The sequence below is a fragment of the Octodon degus genome, unplaced genomic scaffold (assembly GCF_000260255.1).
Source record: "Octodon degus isolate 3935 unplaced genomic scaffold, OctDeg1.0 scaffold00031, whole genome shotgun sequence".
Lineage (NCBI taxonomy): Eukaryota > Metazoa > Chordata > Mammalia > Rodentia > Octodontidae > Octodon > Octodon degus.
Genome location: NW_004524607.1, coordinates 1,442,638 through 1,466,803, shown reverse-complemented (window position 1 = coordinate 1,466,803; position 24,166 = coordinate 1,442,638). Strand labels below are relative to the sequence as shown.

The 24,166-nt window shown below is 42.1% G+C and overlaps 2 protein-coding genes across 4 annotated transcripts in view; one reads left to right on the top strand and one right to left on the bottom strand.

Moving 5' to 3' along the window:
- Stk17a (serine/threonine kinase 17a) overlaps positions 1 to 14,712 on the top strand; it is a 35,603-nt gene extending 20,891 nt beyond the window's left edge. Inside the window, exons 5-8 of the mRNA XM_004629653.2 lie at positions 6,815 to 6,941; positions 12,887 to 12,935; positions 13,023 to 13,202; positions 13,763 to 14,712. Coding sequence (XP_004629710.1) covers positions 6,815 to 6,941; positions 12,887 to 12,935; positions 13,023 to 13,202; positions 13,763 to 14,084 — 678 coding nt within the window. The 3' untranslated portion in view covers positions 14,085 to 14,712. The remainder of the gene's footprint in view (positions 1 to 6,814; positions 6,942 to 12,886; positions 12,936 to 13,022; positions 13,203 to 13,762) is intronic.
- A 3,002-nt stretch (positions 14,713 to 17,714) lies between these two features.
- Positions 17,715 to 24,166, bottom strand: part of LOC111816381 (cytochrome c oxidase assembly factor 1 homolog) — a 16,461-nt gene continuing 10,009 nt past the window's right edge. For 2 of the 3 annotated variants that reach the window (XM_023713503.1, XM_023713504.1), the window contains 3 exons: positions 21,683 to 21,831; positions 18,886 to 18,962; positions 17,715 to 18,025 (listed from right to left, as the gene is read on the bottom strand). In XM_023713503.1, coding sequence (XP_023569271.1) covers positions 17,944 to 18,025; positions 18,886 to 18,962; positions 21,683 to 21,831 — 308 coding nt within the window. In that variant the 3' untranslated portion in view covers positions 17,715 to 17,943. The remainder of the gene's footprint in view (positions 18,026 to 18,885; positions 18,963 to 21,682; positions 21,832 to 24,166) is intronic. The other variant, XM_023713505.1, reaches the window with a different exon arrangement.

Here is a 24,166-nt window from a genome sequence, read left to right as displayed (position 1 = left end):
TTTGTACCCAGGCTGGTCTCCAACTCGCAACCATCCTCCTGCTTCAGCCTCCTGAATGCTGGGATTACAGGCAATGCACCACCACACCTGGCTTCCATGGAAATTTCTGTCACAAATTTTTTAGTTACCTCATAATAGAAGTAATTGACACTAAGGAAAATACTCTTTGGCGTTAGTGCAGGCCAGTGGGCCACTTGGACCAAATGGACTACTTCACTGAAGGTTCTTAGACCTCAGTACCTTGAACATGGAAATTCTTGAGAAGCAGCAGATAAAAATTTAGTTCAAAAAAGTATATCCTAAATTCACAAAAATGGAAAAAACAAAATGTGACTGAGGGAAAGCCCATTTAATGTAGGAGGTATTGCAGTATAAGAAGCAGTAATTAGCAAAGTCAAACAGAGCTAACCACAGTCCAAAATAGCCTTTGTGACTTGGTGAATTAGTTATTCAGCATATTAGCACAGTGGCCTGCTTTTACTCAGTCAAGGGGAGGAATAACCAAAAGTAGCACAAAGAAATCTAGTATTAAAATTCAGTGTTCTTTGTCAATGAATGGTCTTCTATTGGTTTGGTTATTTTGCAGCATTGGTACAAAGCATTATATCATTAACTTGTCCACTTTGTTAAAAGCATATTTAGAAGTGGACTAAATGTTGAGAATAATTCAACTTAAGTTGAATTATTCATCAGCATATTATTTAAAAGTAAAGATAACAAAAAAAATTCAAAACAGAACTCCAAATTAATTTAGACAGGATTATCAGCCTATTTCTCTGCACTAATTGGTTTTAATAACAAAAAGTTAATTTTGTTATTATCCATTTATTGACTCATCCTCTCCCTTACCACTCAGTATTTGTGCACTTTAAATAGAATTGGGGTCAGGTGTGGTGGTGCATGTTTATTATCCCAGCACACAGTAGACTGAGGCAGGAAGAATAGTGTAAGTTCCAGGCCAGCCTGGACTATATTTAGTGAAACCAGTAGTCTCCCTATTTAGCATGAACTACATGGGGAGACCCTGTCTCAAAGAAAACAATAAGAATTGAATATTCTATATTACAGTATCTTTATCATGAACTGGGTTTCCTTATTTAGAAGGTTTAGCTGAATAATAAATGCAAAAGTGCTTATTTTAGTTTATGGAAAGTAGGTATTTTTGACTAGTAGAAAACGGATAAAAGTTATGGCTTCATAGTAATAGTTTATATAAAGAATAAGGTCTTTTAAAAAACAGCTGTGATCAAAACAAGGCACAATTAGTACCACAGAGGCTGTATAATAAAAATTAACTGAAATTCTTTGAAATAGCTTTGAGGAGCCGGGGAGATGGCTCAGTAGAATAAGGGCTTGCCAGTCCTTGAGTTCAATCCCTGGTTCCCCCCAAAAAAAAGCTTTGACTTTAAGAGAGAGAGAGAGAGAGAGAGTGTGTGTGTGTGTGTGTGTGTGTGTACACACCATTTAGCATTCTTAATAATTGAGTGCACTAATTTAGGTAGTGATAATAGAATAAACACAAACAACTACAGGGAGGATTTCTGAAATATTATTTCCCTGCTGTAGAGTGCACTAATTTAGGATTTATGACATGATCACTAAACCAGTTAGCTTTTTTTTCAGTACCGGAGATTGAACTCAGGACCCTGTGCTTGACCAGTTAGCTTTCGTACTACAACAAAAGATCATTTTTCAAGAAATATTAATTACAAATAAAATGTAAGAAAGTAGCATTTAAACTATTTAAGGAAATGGGTGACATTTAGGGATATTTACAATATGTGCATGTTTATTAATCACAAGAGTGACAGCTAATTGTCAGGTTGATTGGTTCAGGAGCTCCCTAGATTAGATGTGTCTGGGTGGGTCCTGGAGGTGTGGCCATGGGGTCTGGTCTGGTCCCTGCCCTTGCTCTCTGGAGCTACTCCCCTGCTCTGCTTCCTAGCCACCACGAACTGAGCAGTTTACTCTACCATGCCCTTCTGTGATGTTTCTGGCTAGGAACTAACTGATTGTGGACTGAATTTTCTGAAACCCTGAGCCTAATAACCCATTTCCTCTTTTTCAGTTGTGGTGTCAGGTATTAGGTTCCATTAACTGAAAAGCTGACCAGTACAAGAAGTGAGTGTCAGGAAATGCTCCTGTAGTACCACTTTATTTGGCATTTTATGTGTAGAAAGGGCAAACCGTGTTTAATGAGGACTATCTCTCCAAGTCAATTTGTCTATAGAATTAACATTTTATTACGCTATAATATCTTATTAACAGGGAAAAACTAAAGTTGCCTTTAAAAATCTAGGGATGTAGAAGGTTTTATATAGACTTTTTTTCCTGAAGAAATAATGTAACACTCTGTTTGCTGTTACTATAATAAAATATGCCTGATGGTGAGTACCTTATAAAGCACAGGAGTTTATTTAGCTCAGAGTTTTGGAGGCCCAAGAGCATGGTGCCAACATTCATTGGCTTGGTTCTGGAGTGGACCTTGGCAGATGCATCCCAATGGCAGGAGTAATCCTGGGAAACAGGAAGGCAAGGAGCAGTTCTGGGGTCAGGCATGCTGTTTGGGGACACCCCTTTCAGAGAACTAACCATCTTCTTCTGAGAACTGCCTGATCCCTTCTAACCTCTTCTGAGGGCTGCACTCAATGATCTGAGTATTTTGCACTCACCTCCACCTCTTTAAGGTCTTATCCCTTTCCCATTACTATGCTGATGACCAAGCTACTAACTGTCAATCATCAGGGGACACATTCATACTACAGCAAATATCTACAAGTTAACCAACAAAAATGTGCCTGCCTTTTTTCATGTGCCCCGGAAAGGCCTACAGAGCTCTGTGCTGCCCATTCCCTTGTTTTCAATTTCCTTCTTAATGCATCTCCTGGCCCTTTTACCTTATGCTATTCTCCAGAAAGACCAGACTTGTTGAAATCCTCTACTGGTAGCCTGTCCTCGCCTCAAGACTGTTACACAAGCTTTACCCTGCCCACACCACTCACAAGATCATTGTGCGAAGATTAGTTCCTTCATAGGGCAGTGTCCTTCAAACACTGCCTTAATCCTTCTGACTGCCCTAATGGTGCGTCCACTCTCACCATCACCCTGCTGAGTCACTCAAACACTGCAAACTACTTGAGGGGATATGATGATAAATTTATACTTATTTGTGTCCTCAGTAGAATGTAAGGCTCTAGGCTGGGGTGCAGCTCAATGATAGGCCCTGAATTCAGTCCCTAGCACCAAAGAAAACAAAAGAAAAGTTAAAATGTAGAGCTCCAAAAGAGGGGATTCATGTCTTGTTCTGTTTCCCAGCAAATAGCTTAGGAAGTAATCAGTAAAAAATGTGTTAAATCATTGATGAGATAAATTCCCTTTTATCTTGAGGGTGTATGCACATGCCACCTCTGTAACTTCCCAAGGTGAGCTAGTCCCTCTTATGGGTCTGTTGTACATACTGCTATCATTGTACAATATGCAGCAGACTCCGTGGAGCCTGAGAGGTCCAGCTCTACTCCAATTAGCAGCTCTGTGACATTAGGGATTCTTTAGTATTACCATCCATGCTGCCATCATTCCTAAGACAAAATAGGCATTCTTTCCATTTTTTGTAGGTATGCATCTCAGTTACATTTCTCTGTTTGCTGGGACAAAATACCTGACACCAAAAATTAAGGAAGGAAAGGTTTATTTAGCTCACAGTTTGTGGAGGTTTCAGTCCATAATCAGCTGTCTCAAAGGCACAGTGGCATATGGCAGAAGGCAGCGGCTAAAGGGAGGAACAGCTGCTGAGGCAGCCAGCAAGTCTCTCTCCCTTCCTTATATTGTATTCAGGCTATCTGCCCCAGGGCAGGTGTAGCACTCACACCCATAATCCCAGCACTGGATCATGAATTAATCACAAACCCTAGAAGCCTGCTGGCGCCAACAACTACATGAGGCTTTGGGGGGACAGCTAGACCCAAACCATAACAGCATGTTTTCTCAGATTCACTTATCCAGAAGATATATCTTACTGAGTGCCTGGCACTGCCCACAGTAGTAACAGTGTTGGCACTGTGACTGCTTTCCACATTGAAGCCATAGGTTCTTCCTTTTTGTTGTTTGAATTCAGACCTCGATAAACATATATGAGTCGTCATAACAGAAAAAGGAAGGATGGTTGGGTCAAGCAAATAAGATCCTTTTTAATAAGGAGGACCATTTATGCCTCAGTATCCTTTTTCAGTGTGCAGCCCTTCACATTGTCGAAAATCATGGTTATATGCTTTATTACCCTCTACATCTCCTAAGTTGACACTGGGTAAAGCACAGGAAAAAAAGCCAGGCATCGTGATGTATACCTATGATTCCAGTACTGGGAGGCTAAGGCAGGAGAATCACTGCAGGTTCGAGGCCAGCCTTGGCAAGATAGTAAGTTTAAGGTCAGCCTAAACTGCATAGCAAGACCCTGCCTCAAAAAAAAAAAAAAAAAAAGGAAGAAAGAAAAGGGAAAAAATTAAATGAAGAGGGAAGGGAAGGCTGCATGGAGACATTCTTGTGAGAGAGAAGACATGCTGAGAAATGTCCGGGGAAACTTAGTTTCACTGAGCTGAGGTGAAGAAGGCAGAGAAGTGTCTGGAGGTCCAGGTGGGAGCTAGACCTCTACAGGCTTGTAATTGCTGTCCAGGAACATGGGTGTCTTCTAAGAGCAATGGACTCAGGTAGGGAAGTAACATCAGATTTACAAGGTACAAAAGATCCTTCTGGCTGTGGTTGGACAACATAGATACCTGGCAAAGCACAAAAGAAACTTTTGGAATTGATTAAGAAATGATGGTAACTTTAAATAGCTTTCTATAGTTGGAGAGAAGTAGACCAAGTCTAGAAATAAATTTATGATTGAAAGTAAGAGGCTGGGGATAAAGCTCAGCAGCACAATACCTGCCTGGCAAGTGCGAGGTCCTGAGTTTGATTCCCTGTACCAACAACAAAAAAATAAAGAAAGTCAACAAGATATGGTGACATGCTAGTTAAATGGAGGAGGAAGGAGAGAGGGATGACCCAGATGATTCTTAGTGTTCTCTCCTGCTGGGTTGTCATAACTTTCCCTGGGATGCCCAACACTGGCAAGAGACTCTGAAGAGGGAAAGTACAAGTCTGGTTTGGGCCTTACTGAATTTGGGGCACCTTTGAGAGGTCAAAGAAGAAAGATTGGTAAGAGTTGCTAAAGAGGTTTGAAAGGTAAAAATGTGTGAGTCACAAGGTATAGGTGATTTTTAAGCCCTGGTTGCAGATAGACTGTGCAAGGTGAGTGTGGAGTGAGAAAAGACCTTGAGAATCAAGCATGAGAAGCCCAACAGTCAGTGGGACAGGTTAATGAATGATGACAGAAAAAGTCACTGGAAAGAGAGGAGAGGAGAGCAGGGTGGATGGAAGAGCTTTGTGGAGACCCACTTTGCCAGAGTGAGTGATGACTATGAATGCCCGAGAGAGAACTTTCTAGTACAAATGGTCCACATGTGGAGGCCTGGAGTGTGAGAGTGTATGTCTCATCTAGAGATTACAGTTTGTTTGATTTACAACATAGGTTGCCTATGGGAAGTGACCAGACATTAATCTTAGAAACAGGTAGGCACTAGTGCGTGAAACACTTGAGTGCTGTACCCAGGGAACCTATGTATTTGTACTTTACTGATACCAATGCTTTGCAGCTCACCTATGGAAATCTTCTTCTTCTTTTTTTTTTTTTTTTTTTTTTTTTTTTTGGTGGAACCGGGGATTGAACTCAGACACTTGGGCTTGCAAGGCAAGCGCTTATTCTACTGAGCCATCTCCCCGGCCCCGGAAATATTCTTAATGGTAGAAGACAGTAAATCTTTCTGGACTTTCTCTGAAAATACAAACTTTACTTTCAGATTTCTTATTTTAAAAATTCAAATTATTTTGTATTCTAGTCCATAATATATTTATCTTTTTTGTGAAATTGTTTTGGATAATTTTACTCTGGGTTAAAAAAAAAAGCCCAAGAATATGAACCTTGTTGGTTCTGTGACTAGATTAGCCCTTGCCTACCACCATATCTCCCCTCACCGCATACCCATTAGTGTCTGTTGATGAGCAGTGACTTACACCCATCACAGTCAGACTTGAATATGGGAAGAGTACAGTTGGCTCTGTATTCACGTGCTCTGCTTCCATCTATCTTGAGCAGTGCCAATATGTAAGGGGAGAAGAGGGCAGAAGTGAAAAACAGTGCAGAATCTGTGGAAAGGAGAAGGAAGAGATCTGAGAGGAAGACGCAAAAGGGGCTGACAAGAATATTGAGATGGTTCACATGCACAGCACTACAGAAATCATTGTGTGCAAATAGTGCCAAAAGGCATCTGTGGCATTTTCTGAGTCTTAACTAATAGTTATTTTGACAGATTAGAGGGTGAACAATGGACTTAGCTGAATTAAAAGTGACAGCAAGTATGCTTTACCATGCTTTCAAGAAGCTGAGCATAAAGGGAATAGCAGGGAGTAAGTGCAGGCTAGAAAGAGATTCAGGGTCTCTGAGGATAGTCATTGGAAGTACAAGGGATAGAAGCATATTTATATGCTGAGAAAAGCCATTACTGGGGAAGTAATTGAAAATATAAGAGCACAAAGCCTGCCGTGTTACACATAGGAAATATGTCATAAAATTATTTCTTTAATGAATGACTGTTTACTGTGTGATTCTACAGTCTTAGTCTCTTTCACAGGTGGAATTTGTGTTTTATGGGCTACATGTTTTTGTGTATTGATTATGGTGTTATTAATCTTTGGGGATATACCTGTTTTTTTTTAGCCTCAGAATATTCTGCTGACCAGTGAATGTCCATTGGGTGACATTAAGATAGTTGATTTTGGCCTCTCAAGAATAGTGAAGAACAGTGAAGAGCTTCGGGAAATTATGGGTACTCCTGAATATGTTGGTAAGTATTCCGAGGAGCGGATGGTCTGCTATTGGAGATAGGCATCACCTTCACTAAGGAGCGCACATGTGGCCTGCTTCATAGGACCCTGGCTGTCCACCAGAGATTCATCCCTTTAGATTAAATCTAAAAATTGACTTAAGGATGAAAAACTTTGCAGAGCAAGGTACCAAACTGGTGATTGTCTTATTCATGTAAGGCTAAGAAATTTTGCTTTAAAAATTTTATTTGATTTTTAAAATTTTTTTGTTTTGGTGCTGTGTATTTAACCTAGGACTTTGTGCCTGCTAAGCAAGTCTTACCTCCAAGCTACAGATGCAGCCCAAGGGCTAGGAGGATTAGAAGGTATTGCCTCTAAATGAGTAGGAAGCTGAGCGTGTGGTTCAGGGTAGAGTATTTGCCTACTACATACATGCAAGGCTTTGTGTTCCATCCCAGCACTGCAAGAGGTAAACAGAGAAGCAGAAAACAAGGCCTTTGAAAATGGGCCAAAAAAAAAAAAAAAAAGAAAGAAAGAAAGAAAACGGGCCAACTGGTAATAAAGTAATTGCCAATTCTGGGCTTCCAGAGAGTGTGAAGCAGAGCGGGCCTTTGGGACCATGCCAGGTTGAGGTCACTGGCATAAAAAGCAGCTTGAACATAAAAAAGCAGCTGGAATGATGTACCGTGGGTCTAGGTTAGGTAAAGAAGAAGTAAACTATTGCCTGTTTTGATTGACCAGAAGAAAATTGGGATTTTAAGGATTAATAGCTTAACTGATTTAAGCAATTAATGAAGCATAAGCCCATGGAGTGATTTAGAAGTTATGACCAGAGAAATAGCACCTTGTAATTGCAGGCCCTGGACATATGTCTAGAAATAAGTATTAAAGTCCTACAATAAATGTTTAATTAATTAGGGAATAAATTCATGCAAACTAAATTCAACACATTAAAAATAATGCATATACCATAATCAAGTCAGTTTTATTCCAGAGATGCAAGGATCATTCAGTATACTCATAAAAACTTACTAAACATAAAATGTCACATAAATAGAATCAGGGATAAAAAGCCTGTGACCATCTCAATTGAAGAAAGCCTTTAGAGCCAGGCTTGGTGATACATGCCTGTAATCCCAGGGGGCTGAGGCAGGAGAATCTGTGTTAGTTCCTTCAAGTCCAGCCTGGGCTACAAAGTGAGTTCAAGGCCAGCCCAAACTGCATATGGAAGCCTTGCCTCAAAAAGAGAAAAAAATAGGGCCAGCCAAATAGCTCAGAGGATTAAAGCACCTGCTTAGGCAGATGCAGGGGCTGGGAGTTTAGTCTCTGGGCCTGCCTGCTAGCCCTGCCCCTGGGCATGCTAAGACAGAGACTGAGACTGGGCATGGTAGTACACACCTGTAATCCCAGCACTTGGAAGGCTATAAACAGGAGGATCACTACAAGTCTGATCTACGCAGTGAGACCCTGTCCACCCTGTCCTAAGTACCAAAAAAACCAAAACAAAACAAAACAAAAACACGAGATGGAAAGACTCCCCATCTTCCTGGATATACAGAATTAATATTTTCTAAATGGCTATATTACCAAAAGTAATCTACAGAGTTAATATACTATCCATTAAAATACCAACAATATTCTTCACAAAACTAGAAAAAATAATCCTAGAATTCATATATGGAACATCAGATATCCAGAGTAGGCAACACAGTGTTAAGCAAAAAGAGAAAGGCTGGCATAATCCTAATACCTGATTCCAAATTATACACAAAATCAGCATTGTAGTGTCACACAAATAGATGAACAGGCCAGTGGAACAGACTAAAGACACATATAAACCCACACCTCTACAGCCATCAGATTCTGGACAAAGGAACCATAAATACATGTTGGAGAAAAGACAGGCTCTTTGACAGGGAGTACTGAGAAAGGTGCTATCCATATGTAGAAGACTGAAGTTAGAACCTTGTCTCTCACTCTGTACAAATACCAGTGTAGAATGCATCAAAAACTACAGTGTAAGACCTGAAACTCTTAAAAGAAAACATAGAGGAGACTCTTGAAGCCATAGCCACAGGCAAAGACTTCCTGAATAGGATTCCAGTTGCCTGGGAAATAATAGCAAGAATGAACAAAACTGCAGTCACATCAAATGGAAAAGTTCCTGTACGAGGGAGACAACTAATAAGAGTGAAATGACAGCCTGTAGAATGGGAGAAAAAATATTTTATTACCTGTTCCAACAGAGGATTGATAGCTAGGGAAAAAATATATATGTATTATAATAGATACATTTCAGTAAATGTAATTCCCCAAAGTCAGATAGCTCAGCCAATAGGTAGGCAAATAAATTGAACAGACATTTTTCTGTAAAGAAGTATAAATAGCAAGTAAATATATGAAAAAAATGTTCAGCATCTTTAGCTGTTAGGGAAATGTAAATCAAAACTATAGTGAGATTCCATCTTGTCCCAGTAGAATGACTGTCATTCAAAATACAGGAAATACCCTGGAGTGGTGGCTTGGAAGGCTGAGTCAGGAGAGTATCGAGTTTGAACCTAGCACTTCACTAAGGCTCTGCCTCAAAAAATAAATATGGACTAGTGGTGTAACTCAGTTTGAAAGTAACTCAAAATGGTTCAGTTCCCAGTACGACGAATGAAGGAATGCTAATGAGGATGGGATGAGAACAACCTTCTAAACCACTTGTGAGAATGTTGGGCTTGTACAACCCATCTGGAAATCAGTACTAAGGCTCCTTAAAACCTAAAACCAGAGCTACCATTTGATTCAGCTGTGCCACTTCTTGGTCTACGCTGTAGGGATATCTGTATACCCATTTTTACTTTCACAATTACAAGCTATGAGACCAACCTCGGTCCCCACACAAGATGAATGGATAAGGAAAACATGGTATACCTGCACTGTGGAGTAGTATTTAGCCATAGGGAATATTTGTAATTTGTGGGGAAAAGAAGGGAACTAGAAACCATCATGTTGAGCAAAATAAGTCACACTCAGACAGAGATGGCCTGATCTTTCTAACATGTGGAGTTATAAATGATGGAAATAGGAAGGAGGCTATTACTAGGTAGAAGTGTATGAGGAGAGGGAGGCAGTGGGACAAGGGCACGAATAAATTTGTCATAAGTTCTGTAACCCATTATTTTATAAAATGGGCACATATTTTTTAAAGACTACAGGGAGCGAAACAACCTTCAAAGTTTGTTATATATTTTATGGGCTAGGGTACCTAATTTTCACTAGGCTAGTGCACACTTGACCTGTAAGTAAGTTTTAGAAAAGAAAGCAATATAACCCAAATATGTTAGTCAATTTTAATGTACCATCTTATAGGCATGGAGAAATTCTGATTGCTGCAGAATGGAGGGCTATGACCTACAATATCAAAATAGCAATTACTTTGATACTGAGTAAGGTGGGGGACTTGGTTTAAATGTTTTCTGTTTTTTGCTCAATCTAAATTTCCTACCAACATGCCACTCCAAATGGAATGTAATACAAACTTGAATGAAAAAAGAAACAAAAACAAAAAAAGCCCTCCAGAAACAGCCTCTCCCTGCTTGCCTGTTCCTAGGTGACTTTCTGCAGCCCCCAGGTGTTTATGCCTGTGAAATTGCTGTGAGTTCTGGCCCTGCCACCAGCTTGGGTGATATTGGTCCTTGCATCTCTCTAAGTCACATTCCTTTATTAAACAAACAAACAAAAAAAAAAAAAAAATGGAGCCATAGACAGCACCAGCCACATAGGGAGTTGTGAGGGCTCCATTGGATTTGCCATACTCAGCCTGCAGCGCACAGTAAACACTCAAAAGTAAGATGCTAGTATCCCTCCACTCCCTCCCTGCTGTTTGTATGTTACTTTTCCCCCTAAGACAGTTTGGATGCTGTGCATTTCATTTTCAATCCTTAGCTGTTTCCTTTAAAACTTTTAGAATCTGTTTCTCAGCTCATCCACCTCAGAAATTGAGGAAATGAGCAGACCTAACATTTTCTTCTAACCTCTTTTCTCCTTTACATTCAGTGGGAATTTGTCTCAAACCAGTAGTGTATTTATGAGTTTGAATACGTAGGGTTTTTTTCTAATAATCATTATTACTATTACCATGACTTTCTAGTCTTTCATCTTTTATTTGGACCTAGCACTTATTGCCTGCTGTGTCATAGTTGTATACTTTTGCAAATAATCACCTTTGGTTGACTGGATTGTGAGTAGTTTTTACTTCAAGGACGCTTTACATGTTTTTCCTCATTCTTTGTATATACACAAATGTCTCTTGCTTTTTATTAAATACACATATAATGGTACCTTGGTTGTTAAGCTCAGTTTGTTCCCAACTCATATTCATACACTGAAAAATTTTGAGAACTGAACATATTTTTTCCCATAAGGAAATAAAAGAAAACCAAATAACTGGTTATGAGGCTCCAAAATTGCACTGATAAATTCATTTTTCTAGGACCTTAACATAATGCTAACAGCTCTAGGTTGTAGAAATACCCCCTAAGATATCTACAGTAAATACATTAAATATCAAAACTGTACAATGAATAAAGTTTTTTTAATTGTTGTACAGTACTTTTCCCTTGATTTGAAGATTTCCTGGTGTACTGGAAGCTGGAGAGAATTTAGAGGAGGAGAAATGTTAGACTTTGGAAGGAGAGACTCCTCCCATGAAGATGTCGGGTGCTAGACTTTCTTGGGTGTTTTCTCATGATCTTTTTCTCACCAAAAATTTGAGAACAGCACTTAACACTGACGTGTCATCCCTTTATGTCCACAGTGAGACACAATGTGGGACTCACCCTCTGCCCATACAGGGTTTTTCAAGGATGATTTTCAGTCAGACTATGGAGCAAAGTTCTGGACAGTGAATACATTATGTTTGAACTTTGCTGGTCAAATAATGGAAAGCTTGAGGTTGGAGCCCTTCAGCCCTACAGTCAAGGTGTCACTGTATTATCAGAGCATGCTATTTTTCTCAACTCTGTAGATGACCTTTATTGCCTTTGTGGTTCCACTCTTGAGAATACCTAGGGTTTTTTCTTTTTATAAATCTTGTTTTATTTTTATTAGTACATATTTGCCATATATAATGATCACATCCATCATAAGGCATTTATACCTCTACATAATGTCTTAATTCCTTTTCTTGTATTTTTTCCCTCCCTCCCCCTCAGCTTTTCTTCCCCGTCCCATTTACAAAAGCATTAGGATAGCTAGAATGAGTGTACATTTTAAAAGCTCACTGTGGAGCCCAGTGTAGTGGTGCATACCTGTAATCCTAGCATTCAGGAAGCTGAAGCAGGAAGTCCCGAGTTGAAGGCCCAGCATTAACTACAGAGACACCTTGTCTGGGGGGTTGTGTGAATCATAGATCAGAGGGTGAGAGCAGCCACGAAAGGCCTGGTGAAAAAGGGTAGTGCCTTGCCTTAGGCTGGGCTGAGGGATGAAGAGAGATGCATGGAGAAAGATTTGAAAGCTTCTACCTGATAGATGTGGTTGATGGGACAGAAAATAGCAGAGAAAGGTGCCAGATTGTCTTTTTATATTGTAGTTTTTGCATTCAAATCTTTTTTTAGATACTAGGGCTCAACCTGAGGGTGGAAGTATGAAAATTAAGCAGTTAATTATAAACATGTAGTTACAGTTTTCTATTCACCCAGCACTGGGGAGGCTGAGGCATGAAGACTGCCATGAGTTTTAGGCCATCCTGGGGTCACTTAGTTTAAAGGCAGCCTGAACTACATAGTGAGACCTTGTCTCGAAAAAGAGGGGAAAAAAGATTTTTCTGTTCATATTCATTCATGATATTATTTCATTTTGGGTCAGTCCTTGGTAATAGTGGTATGGTTTGTAATACTTTATCATTTATCCCTAAGAGCAAGTTAGTATTCTTTTTTTCTACAAAACTAAATAGTTTTTTTTTTGTTTCTCTACCTAGCTCCTGAAATTCTTAGTTATGATCCTATCAGCATGGCAACAGATATGTGGTAAGTGTTACTTATGAAGAGTGAATGGAAGCAGTTCCCAGAAACGAATTTGGTACTAACTGCCCTTACCCTTTCCTTCTGACCCAGGAGCATTGGTGTGCTAGCATATGTCATGCTTACAGGAGTATCGCCTTTCTTAGGCGATAATAAACAAGAAACGTTCTTGAACATCTCACAGATGAATTTAAGCTATTCTGAGGAAGAATTTGATGGTGTGTCTGAGTCGGCTGTAGACTTCATCAAGGGCCTTTTACTTAAGAAACCTGAGTAAGTTCTAATATTTCTCTTCATCCATGGGTGGGGACCCTGCCCTGAGTTTTACTCCCAGCCAGTTACTGATCTGCTCTGAGCAAAAGTAGTTCAACAACTAAAGCCACAAAGTAAAGACACAAAAGTGTGGGCATGAAACTACGTGAACCTAGTTTTAAAGAAAAACTGCCCAGAACAAATATCCTTAGAAACTGTGACCTGTGCCTAACAGGATTAAATAAGTAAAGTTGTGTAGCTGCAGATGGGTCATGCAGTGAATGGCACCTGTTATGCCTGGGTAGCAGTGATGACAGGGAAATGACAGCGACTCCTCCGCAGGTATTTTCTACCTGTTCTTGGGTTGCTCAAAAGAACCTCTACAAGGTGCCTTACTTACAATACTTTCTCAACATTCTAGGGAAAATACTCAAGTTCCACAAGTCCTGGTTCTACTCAGGAAGCACAACAGGATTTCTGTCAACTCTTTATACTTTCCAAAATATGACACAATAAATATAGGATTTATGTTCTGATCCATTTGAAATTTAATGCTATCACATGTGAATGTCTTTATACAGAGACCGAGCCACTGCTGAGGAGTGTCTCAGACACCCGTGGTTGACCCCGAGCAGTATTCCTAGTCCACACAAAGTGAAGGGAGCAGTGGAAGCAGCAAGCATCTTGCAAGAAGGTGATTCTGGGGCTGACGTTGGCAAAGATGCTGAGAAGCCAGAATCTGAAGGATCGCTTGTGACAGAGGAGTTAATTGTAGTTACTTCGTATACTTTAGGACAATGCAGACAGTCTGAGAAAGAGAAAATGGATCAAAAAGCCATTTCTAAACGATTCAAATTTGAGGAACCACTGCTACAAGAAATTCCAGGAGAATTTATCTACTGAGCTGTTCTCCCGTTAAAACTTTTAAGATTTCTCCATTGGAATGTTAATATTATTTATGGACCTCTGAGGCTGGGTGTGGTGAAAAAACACAATTTTGTCACGCTTTCAGAGTTAAGTGAATCAAACCAGGTTTATACAATTGCCAGGCACCAATTTAACAGGTAAAGCTGTCTGTTTCAGTGTTCTATTTTAAGAAGAAAGCTGTTTGTACCTTTCAACATCCCATTTCTCTAGACTGAGACTTATGTACAAAGATACTTGTATTTACTTTAAAAGGCCAAGTAAAAATGCCACAGTGACACTTCCAGTAGATCTCTTCTGCGTTATTGTGTGAACCTGTACCTGCGTGTATGTATTTACTAAAACAGATCATTGTTTCATTTTGGATTTGTTTGGGAGGATAAGATTTCCATTTATATACCTTTAAATTTTGAAGATGTACAGTATGTAACTACATTAAGTGCATTTGGCTTCTTTATATTGTCTGGTTTTGCCTAATGCTTATAATTTATCAGTTGCTAATTTTTTTTCTCTTCAGTATCACTCAAGTGATTTTTCATCTCTGAAATTGTTTTGGTTCTCTGTCAGCGGGTGATATTAAAACATGTGTCTTTTTCCCTCTTTATACCATCCTCTTCTATCTTCTTTGCCAGGCTGCCACCTCCCTGCTGCCCCCTAACTTGTCCTTCAGTTTTGTTCACTTAGAGGTATCACTGTGATCTGATCAACACTGTGGTTGCTTTGGTCAGTGGAAAGAAGCTTTTTTTTTTTAATATTTGGTACAGGGTCTATACAGCTCAGACTTGTAGTGATCCTCCTGTTTTCAAGCCTCCCAGTGTGGGGATTACAGCCATGTGCCACCACACCCAGACTCAGTGGCTCAGCCTTCCTGAGGCCGGGACTGGTACAGCATGTGGTGCCAGGGATCGAACCCTGGTCCCTGCACTTGCCTAAGGAGGCGGTTAGCCCGCTGAACTATCTCGCTGGCCCAAAGCTATTGTTTTTGTCCTATAGTTAGTGAAACCTAAAGCAAAGGAGGAGGAAATATGAAGTGTAGTCATGGCTTCCAAGCCTATGGTGCCATTTTTGTTATAATCCTTAAGCTACTAAAAAACTGGCACTGGATATTTTATCACTAGACAAGTACCTTATTCCAGAAGGACTTACTTTAGACTAGGAGTATAGCTCAGAATATATTTAATCTGATTTGGATCAGATTGAACCCCACAGTGAATGGTAAATTCCTATTTAAATAGGGGTATGAAAATGAATGCTGTATAACTGAAATCCTCCTCACACACAGTATGCTGAATATGCATTAGTCCAAGTTGTGTGTTATCCGTGCACACACCTGAACCCTTGCCTGTCCTCCAAACTACGGCTTACACAAGGCTCAGACTGGTACCTCTTGAGGTGAAAGTCATGACAGTGACGGCACCTGCCCACAGTTCTAAGCTACCTGCAAGGTGCTATGGTCAGTATTTACAGAGATGTGCCAGTGACTTGCTCCTGTCCAACTGCCATTGCCTGAGGTGGGTGAGGCAGTTCACTCGCACTGCTTTGCCACTAAATTTTGATTTCATTTGTATAGTTTCTTAGAAACAGAATTTCTAAATAAGCTCTGAAAGGGGGAAAAGGAAATTCTGCCTCAGTGGCCATTTTCAGTGAAAACCATGGCCATAAGGTCTCAGGTAAGTCCTAAATGAAGTAAAACCATCTGAGGCAAATTTGTTTAAATGCTCTTTGATAAAAATAGGGGGTAAGTGCACTGAACTAAAATTAAAATGGATCATAGATCTAAATATTAAAACCAATCTGCTGGAAGATAGACTCAGTCATGAAGACAATGATATAGGCAAAGAATTTTATGAATAAAAAACCCTGATCACAGGAACTGTCACAAAATTAACAACTGCGATCTCATCTCATTAAAAAGTTTTTGCACAGTAAAGAAAAACCAAAAGTGAAGAGACAACCCACAGTGTATGAAACTATTTGGACTAATACAATATATACAGAACTCAAAAATTTCAGACTCCCACTAATTTAAAGACCCAGTCCAAGAATGGACATCTGAAGTGAAGACACATCTCAGGTGAAGAAGTAGAAGTAACAAATACATGTAGAGATGTTCAACATCCCCGATCATTTGAGAGACATAAATTAATGCCGAGATGCCATCTCACTCCAGAAAGAAAGGGAATTACCAAGAAATCATCCAGTAAATGTGGGGGAAAAGAAATTTCCACACCACTGGTGGGAGTGTGGACTGATGCAACCTCTGGAAAATCAGCGTGCAGATTCCTCAAACTAAAACTAAGCTATTCCATTTGACCCAGTTATTCCCCTTCTCAGTATCTCAAAAGAATTAAAAACACCATACCACAGCAATATATGTTTATATATACCCATGTTTATAGCGGCAGTGTATGTACTTTTTTTTCTTGAGACAGGGTCTCAATATGTAGTTCAGGTTGACCTTGTACTCATTGTAGCCCACTGTAGCCCAAGCTGGCCTTGAACTTCACTTCTCCTTCCTCAGCCTCAAGTGCTGGGATTATAGGCATGCACCACTATGCCTGGCTGTAGTGGCACACTTTTGTAACAGCAAAATCTTGGAGACGGCCCAAATGTCCATAAACTGATGAATGGATAAAGCCTGTTTTATACAATGAACTACTACTCTGCCATAAAGGATAAGCTTGAGCTATATCTAACTAAATGGATGGATCTTGGGACCACACTCTTAAGTGAAATAAATCAGGCATGTGTGTTTAAATACTGTTCTTTGCCTGGTGTGAGAAACCAAAGGTATAAATAAGGACCAAAAATAGTTACTGGGAAATGAGAAGGAAATGTTCAAATGGGGAGGAGGAAAGGAAAGAAGTGACAAGGAAGAAATGGAAACAACTTCTGTACATAAGGGAAGAGGTGGAAAGGAAGGGAATAGGAATAAAAGATGTACTGTGTACTGTACAAATTCCTTTAGATGAATGTTATGTATATCTAAAGTGTACCAATAAAAAATGCAAAAAGATTAAAATAATGTGCTCAGCTTATTTCTCCTGAGATGAATGAGCTGAGGAAATGAGTGATAACTGTCCCTGCGCTGCCTGGAAAGCACAAGGCTGAGGACCATTGGCTTTAACTTCCCCATTCTGGCTTTACACATACATACACTTACATTTTTAAGCTTTCAGAATGTCTGGAATAAAAGCAGTTATTTTGCAAATTTTTAGTAGGGCAGAGAGTTGGTGCCAGAAGTAGAAATAAGAATAAAGCAAAGTATCCAAAGTGAGAATTCCCACACGCTACTTAACGGGGATTCAGGAAACCAAGCACACCAGAAGGGCCAGTCTGACATGGGCAAACCCCACACTGCCAGTGCGCCTCTGCTATAGTCCAAGCCCTCCACCCTTATAAATACCTTAGTTGTTTTGTTGTGTTTTGTAGAGGCAGAGACTCATTGAATTGCTCAGGCTGGTCCCAAACCCTCTGTTCTCCTGCCTCAGCGACCTGAGTAGCTGGAATTACAGGTGTGCACTGCAGTGCCAGGCTGCATGGTGGCCTTATTCATGGAGCCAACAGTTATGGGCAGGGGAGGGGGATAGGAGAAAACAGAACCAACGCTGTATTACAAATACTGGTTTATTTTTCTTGTGCTTTGCTTTTGTACATGAAGCACTTCTGAATAAATATAAACCTTACTATAAATTTCCTTCTGATTGAATTAAATGAACCACAGTAGCATTTGGGGTGGTTACGTCAGCACAGCCAGAGAACCACCTCATATCAGCAGTCCCTTCACTGGTGGCCAAAGAAGGGCACTTAAAGCCAGTAGGAGAAAGTCGATCTTCGTTCACTTCCCCTCCTCGCTGTGCGTGAACACAGGGATCTGCTGCCCATCTTTGAGCTCCAGGATGACTTCTTGAAGGTTCCACCTGAGAAGAAGCAAGAACGGAGTCTTCTCATCAGTGACATATGGGGCAAAAGGCAAGTCCAAAGGGAAAAGATTAAAAAGCAGTGGGTAGGAACACTGCTTCAAGTTGTTTTTAAACGGTATTTGGCCCAGTGCTGTGACAACAGAATGAGTTCATGTTAGTTAATCAAGGCGGGCCTGGCAATGCCTGGCTGAATGAATGAGCGGCAGCGCAGCAGGGAGGAGGGCGGCATATTTCCCATTTCCTAGCTCACAGCGACTTCAGCTCCTAGCCTGGCATCCCACCAGCTCTCCAGGCCCGGGGTCAGTGAGCCTGTGGTGACTCAGTGGGTGGGGGCAGTGGCTTTTGTCCTTTCTCAGGGAATTCAAACACATCCCTGAGAAACAGCAAACATCCCAGCAAGGCTTCCCATCCCAGAGAGGCCTTGGTGAGTGGACGCAGCCACTGGCAACTAGACAAGAAAAGCCAATGAAAGGGTGGGGGTTCTGCAGAGAATCTGATGAATGACTGGAGCCAGACTCAATGCCTTTATTCATCTGTAATGATGATGGAGGCAGCAGGGGGAGACGCTGGAACACGGCATCACATCTCTGTAGACCTAGGCCACTATAACTGTCAAGTGTTTCAAATCCAGCAGGATGAGAAGACAATTCACGAGCTTGTGTTAGATAAATTGTCTGGACTGAGCTAAAAGCTGAAGCCCTGGCTTGCTGCCCAGCCATGCAGCCTTCTGCTTCAGGCTGTAAAAGCTGATTCTTATTACTGCAGTCATTTAAGACAGATACAAATGGGAAGGGGCGGTTTCTATTGGGATGTCTCCTCTTGTCCCCATCCCCCATTCCTCCATACTTCCCTCATACCTCTGAAAAGGGGCACTTCTGGTTGACCGAGTAAGGAGACAGCCCTCTGCCTTGGGCCCAGAGACAGGAATCTTCAGCTGCAGGGATAAACAGACACAGAGGAGAGATGTCGCCAGACACGCTGTTGTCTGAAAAGATGTCAAAATGTGTTTTCTAGAGCCAAGCGCATTGCATTTAGGGATGAGCCAGTCTGGAGAAGCCACCTGACTTTCCACACAGCCTTCCTGGGAGACCTGGCGAGTGCCATGGCCATCCTTCCTGACAAAGAGACCTTGCAGGCCAAACTCAGCACTTCTAATGGCATGTAGATCCACTCAGCAGGAAGCCACCTGCACAAGCCACACTGCAGGTGAGCATCAAACGAGCCAAGGAAACCAGCATGACAGGGTATAACACCGCTCCCATTAAGGTCTAGATGGAGTGATACTGTGCTGGTAAAAAAAAAAAAAAAAATTGGCAGTGATTGGCTGGGTGGAGCTGGAGATGGGAATGAGGACCTGCAGGAAGGCCTGGTGGTAGGGGACAGGCTGTGCCCATGGGCATTGGTGACAGCTCATGGAGGACACATGGATGTGTGTCCTCCACAGAACATCATTTTACCTCCAAAAGTAGATATTAAACACCAGTTCATGTATATGTGCTAAGAGGTGCAGTGCACAGATATTTGAAGATTAGTTTGTAGTACATCAAAATAAGACTCATTAACAAAGATACAACCCAGTGAAGAGGCATGCATGCTATACGCATGCTCACAGTACAAACTGTCTTTTCTGTTTGAAGCTTTCCATAATAAAACAAGAAAAAAACGAAGCCCAGAAGTGCATTATGAAAAGGGGACACTAGGTGGGATGGGGGTGTGATAGGCCTGTAATCCCAGCACTCTGGGAGGCTGAGGCAGGAGACTGCGGGTTCTAATTTGGCCTGGGTAAATTAGAAACTTAGTGAGACACTATCTCAAAACAAAAAAAAATTTTTTAAAGGTCTGCAGATGTAGCTCAGTGTAGCTCAATCACTAGCACTTCTTTGTTGTTTCTTTGTTTTTGAGACAGGGTCTCACTGTGTAGCTCAGGCTGGCCTCAAATCCACTATAAGGATCACTTGCACTCACAGTGATCCTCCTGCCTCAGCCTTGCAAGTGCTGGGATTACAGGTGTGCCAGCAGACCTACCACTAGTGCCAGTAAGCACACTGAAGAAGTGGGTAACTACCACCAGCGAGTCGGAGCGTATTTTGTTCTGGACCATAACTAATAGGCTTTCCAGGAAAGGAAAAAACAAAAGCAGTAAGATCTCCATATCCACAGGGAAGACATCCCAACTAATAAAGAATCAAGAGTACTTTTAAAAAAGCCTATGCACAGCTGGCTTTTCTTGTCGCTAGCCCTACACAACACCAAGTAATCACTGCTTACAGCACTTACATCGGTATTGACTGGACACTACCGCGACAAGCCATGTTTGTACGTCTCACTGCTGGTGGCTTGAACCACTGGAGGTGCATGCATGACTGTCCCCTTTGGCAGCCTTTTATTACCTTCATTAGTAAAAAGACCAATAAAAGTGGTAAGATCCATCTATATCAACAGAGGATCTGCCCAGTGGGACAGTCCAGTGCGTAAACTGGCTTGGAACTGTTAAAGTCAATGGCAGGATGTGTGTGGTTTACTGCATATGCAACTACAACCAAGCTTTGAGCAAAATAAGTTTGTGAAGGTACCCTAATATGTGCACTTAATTCTGGAGATTTGGAAGTAGGACAACACTGGAGATGAAACCTAGGCACCTTCCTTTTTTTTTTTTTTGAGACAAGGTCTTTCTATGTATTCTAAGCTGCCCTTTAACTCAATGCAGTATGTAGCCCACAATGGCCCCAAACTACAGGCAACCCTCTTGTCTCGACCTCCTGAGTATTGGGATTATAAGCATGAGCCACCATGCCAAGCTTTTGTAGAGAGGGATGAGGGAAGGGAAAAAGGAGGGAAGGAGAGAGCAAGGGAAAGAGGGAGGAGTGGGGAGACAAGGAGAAGGGGGGGGAACAAAAGTGGGAGAGGACGAGCTTTGCTGGGGAAGGCAGACGGGGGAGGGGAGGAAGGTGCAGTAAGGGAGAAGGGAAGGGAGCCGATTGGAACATCTCATTCTTGTTCCCAGGTGCTACCAAGCTCCTGCCCCATCAGTAGCACAGGTGCCCAGCCTAACCACTCTGCCCGGTCCTGCCTGCTGCCTGGCATGCTGCTTCCCCTGCAGGACCTCCAGGGAGGGAAGCAGGCTTGGGAGCAGGTGTGAGGCTCTCAACGCTCAGGTGAGGCCCATGTCTCAGCCACACAATTGCAGGGCCCCTGCCCTGGAATGTCAAACCCTCACCTCCCTCTCAGTCCCCAGGCCTCCTGCATCTCCACACCCCACACATCCAGCATTGACTAAACAGAATCATGTGCTATGCTTCACATTCAAGTGAGTTTTATCAAACCAAACTCTACAAAAAGATACAACCTAGCATTGCAGAATGGGCTGGCATTGTGAAAGCAATGTAAATAAAACTCTGAAAGGAGAGGTGAAGCCGGTTGCATCATTGCACCAGGATGCACACAGACTGGACAGAGGTATATTTTAAATGAGAGCTGAAGTGGTGGCTGAGGCTGCCAGTCACTCACTATGTTCAGCCCAACAAGATGATGACACCCACTGCATTCCCTGCCACATACATTCCCCACAGACAGTTAAGTGAAATAACTCCAGAGAATACAGAGTTTTCGACGTTCTGAAAGGTGCTACACTGTATGACAGGGAACAGCGCGCACCCGGGCGTCGGCGATGTCCACGAGGTGGTCCTTGCTGAGTATGGGCATGCAGTGCACCCGGAGTGGCGAGCCCAGGGCTTCCAGTGCCTCGCGGTGGCCATGCAGCTGCTCCAGCGCCATCTGGTAGTACTCTGCCCTGGTGAGCCCTTCTGGGAGGACACAGCAAGGGGATTAGGGGAGCAAGAGCAACCGGGACTGTGTGCTTCACACTGCCCATCTTCCACACCGGCCTGGCTGGTCTCTCAGCTTCAGTGGCTTCACTTTCGTCACCTCTCTCCCTGCCTCATCTCTCTTTCACTGTGGCTTGCTCAGCTCTTCTCTGAGGCACCTGTCATTTCTGAAATCTGTGATTCTATGACCAGCTCAGGAGCCCAGCGGGCCTAAGACTAGGAGGAGGGAGAGAGCTTGTGACAGCTGACTAAAGAGAGCTGCTTCCACTCTGATGAGGAGCAAAATAAGCCAGGTGTGGTGCCCCATCCCTGTAATCCAAGCACTCTGGAGGCTGAGACAGAGAATCACAAATTTCAGCCCAGCCCAAGCAATTTATTTAGCAAGACCCCCACTTCAAAACAAAAAAAAAAAAAAATAGGCTGAGCATGGTGGTGCACATCTGTAATCCCAGCCCTCTGGAGACTGAGACAGGAGGATCTGCCAGCCTGGTCTACTTAGTGAGTTCCAGGCAGCCAACTATACAGTGACACCTTGTCTCAAAAACAGTAAAACAAAACAAAAGGTTCTGGGAGTGCAGTTCAGTTCCAGGGCCCTGAATTCAATGCCTTGTGTCATCAGGGTGAAAATGAGGCTCAAGACAGCAGACCAGAACATTACCAACAACAGAACTGTCAAGCCAAGGAAGTGTTCATTTGCATTCAGGCAGAACTGCTGTGGTTCCAGGAACCCTTCTTACCCTGAAGGCTCCTGGGACACAGAAAGCACCTCCCTGAGGGCTGAAGGTGTAACAGCAGCTCCACAGGAGAGTGGAGGTAGGCTGGTCCCCAGGAAGGATTGGTTTGGACAAAGGACATGATCAGGTTGCCCAAGGCCTACAATGCCTTTTCACCCCTGTTTTTTGTTTTGTTTTGTTTTGTTTTGTTTTCCTGTTTGGACTACTGACTTCTAAATTCCTAGGAGTCTTAAAAAATACACTTGGGACTAGTCTATAAATTAGGGCTTTTCGTCAAATAGTATGGATTCAGTTTCCCAACCTCCACAGACTTCCACCCTCAAGGAAGCAGCACTACTAACTGGGTTCCACAGCTCTAACCCTCAAATACAGGCTGCTGGTTTGCATTCTGACCTAGGCCACTAAGATGAACGTGACCTACCAGACTATCAAAAAGTCATCCAAAGACCAAAGAGATAGCTCCAGACCCGAACCCATCTCAGTCCTGGAACCCACCCTGCTTTCTTTGACTGGCTTGTTTGTTGTTGAGATAGGGTCTCACTATATAGTTCAGAGTTGAATTCACTCTGTAGCCCAGGCTGGTCATGAACTGGCAGTGATCCTCCTGTGTCAGCCTCCTTCTGTGTCAGCCTCCCAAGTGTAGGATTACACGTGTGTGCCAACACACCCACCCTTGATTATGTTTAATCTACCTGTTCCTCCCTCCAAGGAGTCCTGCAATGTTTTCTGTGATGAGAGTCAAGATCCTACTGTGTGGAGAAGAGGGGAGTTGGGGTCTCCCTTCCTCTCTGAGGGACCTCCTCTGACTCTTCAGTGAATCTGACAATAGGAAAGCACTTCGCTCCTGCAGATCCAGTCATAGTAATGAGGATGGCCTGGACCTGGACAAGAGCTGCAGGTGTGACCAAAGCATCAGGCAGGATGAGACAGGAGGGGGTGGAGGCTGGGTCCAGACAGCTGAGCTTTACTGTGGGATTTCTGTAACAAGGATGGATCCTAGTAGTTCAGGAATCTCACACACCTCAAAATATCTCAACAGCACTTGAGATGTGATCAAAATATCCAATAAATGCTTAAGTTTTTTAAAAATCCATTATGGGGAAAGGCACATTGCCATGAATCCCCTCAAAGTCCTCCCCCCCATGGTGACACTTTCTGAAGCTGCTTCAGAAGTCCTTTTTTATAGGTCTTTACTTGTGCTGTCTTCTCTGCCTTGATGTTCTGACTCACTTCAAATATTTCCCTCTCATGGTCATTCAGACTTTGGTGAAGAGCTGGAAGTTGCCTGTGGGAGATCTAGTGACTAAGGTGCAGGGGGCCACACGGTCATGTCTGTATGAGCCTGCCTTTCCACTCAGTACACAGGGCAGAGCACTCATTGTATTTTTCATCACACCTGATAAAGACACTAACAGTGGTGAATGAAAGCAAGAGACAGGAGAAGGAATATTGTGGGACTGTCCTGCTTCAAGGTTGTATATGGTTACTTTTTTGGACTTATGTGTAAACATAAGAAGTATATAATTCTTTATGCCTATTTTTAAAATATATTCTTATTTTTAAATGTTTGTTATCATATT